A 2,260-nucleotide genomic window follows, 5' to 3' on the forward strand; every position below is an offset into this window, starting at 1 on the left:
GGTGTCCCTTCTCTTATTGCTACCAAGCTGAGCTTTGCAGCACAAGGGATTTTAGCAGCCTCATTCAGGATGGGTCCCAGTGCTTACAACTCCTTAAGCATCTCTCTGAGTGGGGAAACTCAGCCACCTACCTCTGTGACAGAGAATTCATGCTCCTCAGACAGCACCCAATACATAACAGGGCCCCCATTCATATGCCCAGTTTGGGGACCCCAACTCAGGAATTACATAAGGATCCCTGACACTCTCTCTGGAAATGCAAAATTCTAAAGAATCAGAGTAAGGTATTTAAAAAGTGTTTTTTTCACAATATTTTTTCATAATGGAATGAAAATGATGAGAGCAATTCTTGATATAAATACAAATTAAACTGAGGCAATTTAGTGCTGATGAGAACTTCTGCAATAGCTATTTCAGAGCTTCTTGATATAGCATAAACAAGGCGGTTTTGTTTGTTTGTTTGCGTTTGTTTGTTTTTTGAGATGGAGTTTCACTCTTGTTGCCCAGGCCGGAGTGCAATGGCACAATCTCAGCTAACTGCAACGTTTGCCTCTCGAGTTCAGGAGATTTTTCTGGCCTCAGCTTCCCCGCAGCTGGGATTACAGGCAAGTACTACCATGCCCAGCTAATTTTTGTATTTTTAATAGAGATGGAGTTTTACCATGTTGCCCAGGATGGTCTCAAACTCCTGACCTCAAGTGATCCGCCCACCTCGGCCTCCCGAAGTGCTGGGATTACAGGTGTGAGCCACCACACCTGGCCAACAAGGTTATTTTTTTAATCCATGTAAAATGTGAGCACAATTAGTCACTACATATTCTGCTTTTACTTATCTCTGAATTTACTCGATGCTCTTTTCAGCCACAAGCATATACGTTTTTTCTCATTATTTTAAGAAATTGTAAAATGTAAAATTTGAATATAAACAGGCATATTCTTACCCCAATTAAGTGTTCATATTTCATAAGATTTGCTTTGTAAGTTTTAATTTTTTTTAGATAAGAAGAAAAATAAAATCACAGTTTGCCATTTGCTGTGAATGGAGTCAGAGGTTTCTGCCCACCGTTCTGGGTCACGCTCTCCTCTCCAAGATTAGGTCTTACTAAAAACAAATTTGCCAGCTCCATTTTCTCTTTCTAAGCTAGTTAAAAGCACTCCAGAAACATTTTTTATTTTCATTTGAAATTATAACCAGAGGCCTATTTTCTGAGAGACCAAAAAGTATTCAGAAACATTTTCCTCCTTGAAACCTAGTCACCCACCCACCTATCATAGCATTTCCTGCCCTGAAGGAGAATTCTCACCAAGCATAGAGGAGAACCCAGATCAGAGCAGAAGACTTTTCACTCTGCAGGGAAGTGCTGTCAGCATGACACGTGTGAGCTTGCTGTGGGTAGTCGTGGTCTCCACCTGTCTCGGTAAGGAAGATGTAGGTCTTTCTTTATAAAGGCATCTACTGGGGCTGTGAAGCAGGAGGGATTAACAGAACAGCAACTGCATTGCCTCTTAGAGCCCAGCTACCTGGAAGCAGAAATATGCTGCCTGAGGTTAGAATCACAAAGAAAGGTGTGTGAGAATGGCAATCAGCTTGTGAGTCTGTTTCTCTCTCTCACATGATATCCCAGTGAAGTCCTTTCTCTCCTCTTTCCCACAGAATCCGGCATGGCCCAGACAGTCACTCAGTCTCAACCAGAGATGTCTGTGCAGGAGGCAGAGACCGTGACCCTGAACTGCACATATGACACCAGTGAGAGTAATTATTATTTGTTCTGGTACAAGCAGCCTCCCAGCAGGCAGATGATTCTCATTATTCGCCAAGAAGCTTATAAGCAACAGAATGCAACGGAGAACCGCTTCTCTGTGAACTTCCAGAAAGCAGCCAAATCCTTCAGTCTCAAGATCTCGGACTCACAGCTGGGGGACGCCGCGATGTATTTCTGTGCTTTCATGAAGCACACAATGAGATGAGCAGCAGGGAGAGGCTTACAGAAACCTCAGACCTCAGCATCTGTGCAAACGTCATAGGGTGCGAAGGAAGTGGTGGGGTAATAGGTATAGAAAATCACTGACTTCTCTTGGAAATAAAAGCTTCTCCTATTTCTTCTCCTATAGGAAACTCAGAGAGATCACTGTCTGCAAGCTTCAATCCTTTAAGTAACAGTACAGATAATGACGTGTGCAGTGCATTCCAGTTTGACAAAGTGCCTTCACTAAGGTACTTATTACAGGTCAGATTTCCTAAGTATTTTCTCTGTCCAGA

At 42.7% G+C, this 2,260-nt stretch overlaps 1 gene segment (V, D, J or C); it reads left to right on the forward strand.

The window, feature by feature from the left end:
- The first annotated feature begins 1,311 nt into the window (after positions 1-1,311).
- Positions 1,312-1,988, forward strand: LOC108522386 (T-cell receptor alpha chain V region HPB-MLT-like). The segment is given in 2 exon segments: positions 1,312-1,418; positions 1,655-1,988. Coding segments are annotated over 2 exon segments (363 nt in total).
- Positions 1,989-2,260: the final 272 nt, after the last annotated feature.

Source organism: Rhinopithecus bieti, unplaced genomic scaffold (genome assembly GCF_001698545.2).
Source record: "Rhinopithecus bieti isolate Rb0 unplaced genomic scaffold, ASM169854v2 scaffold_65609, whole genome shotgun sequence".
Taxonomy (NCBI): Eukaryota; Metazoa; Chordata; class Mammalia; order Primates; family Cercopithecidae; genus Rhinopithecus; species Rhinopithecus bieti.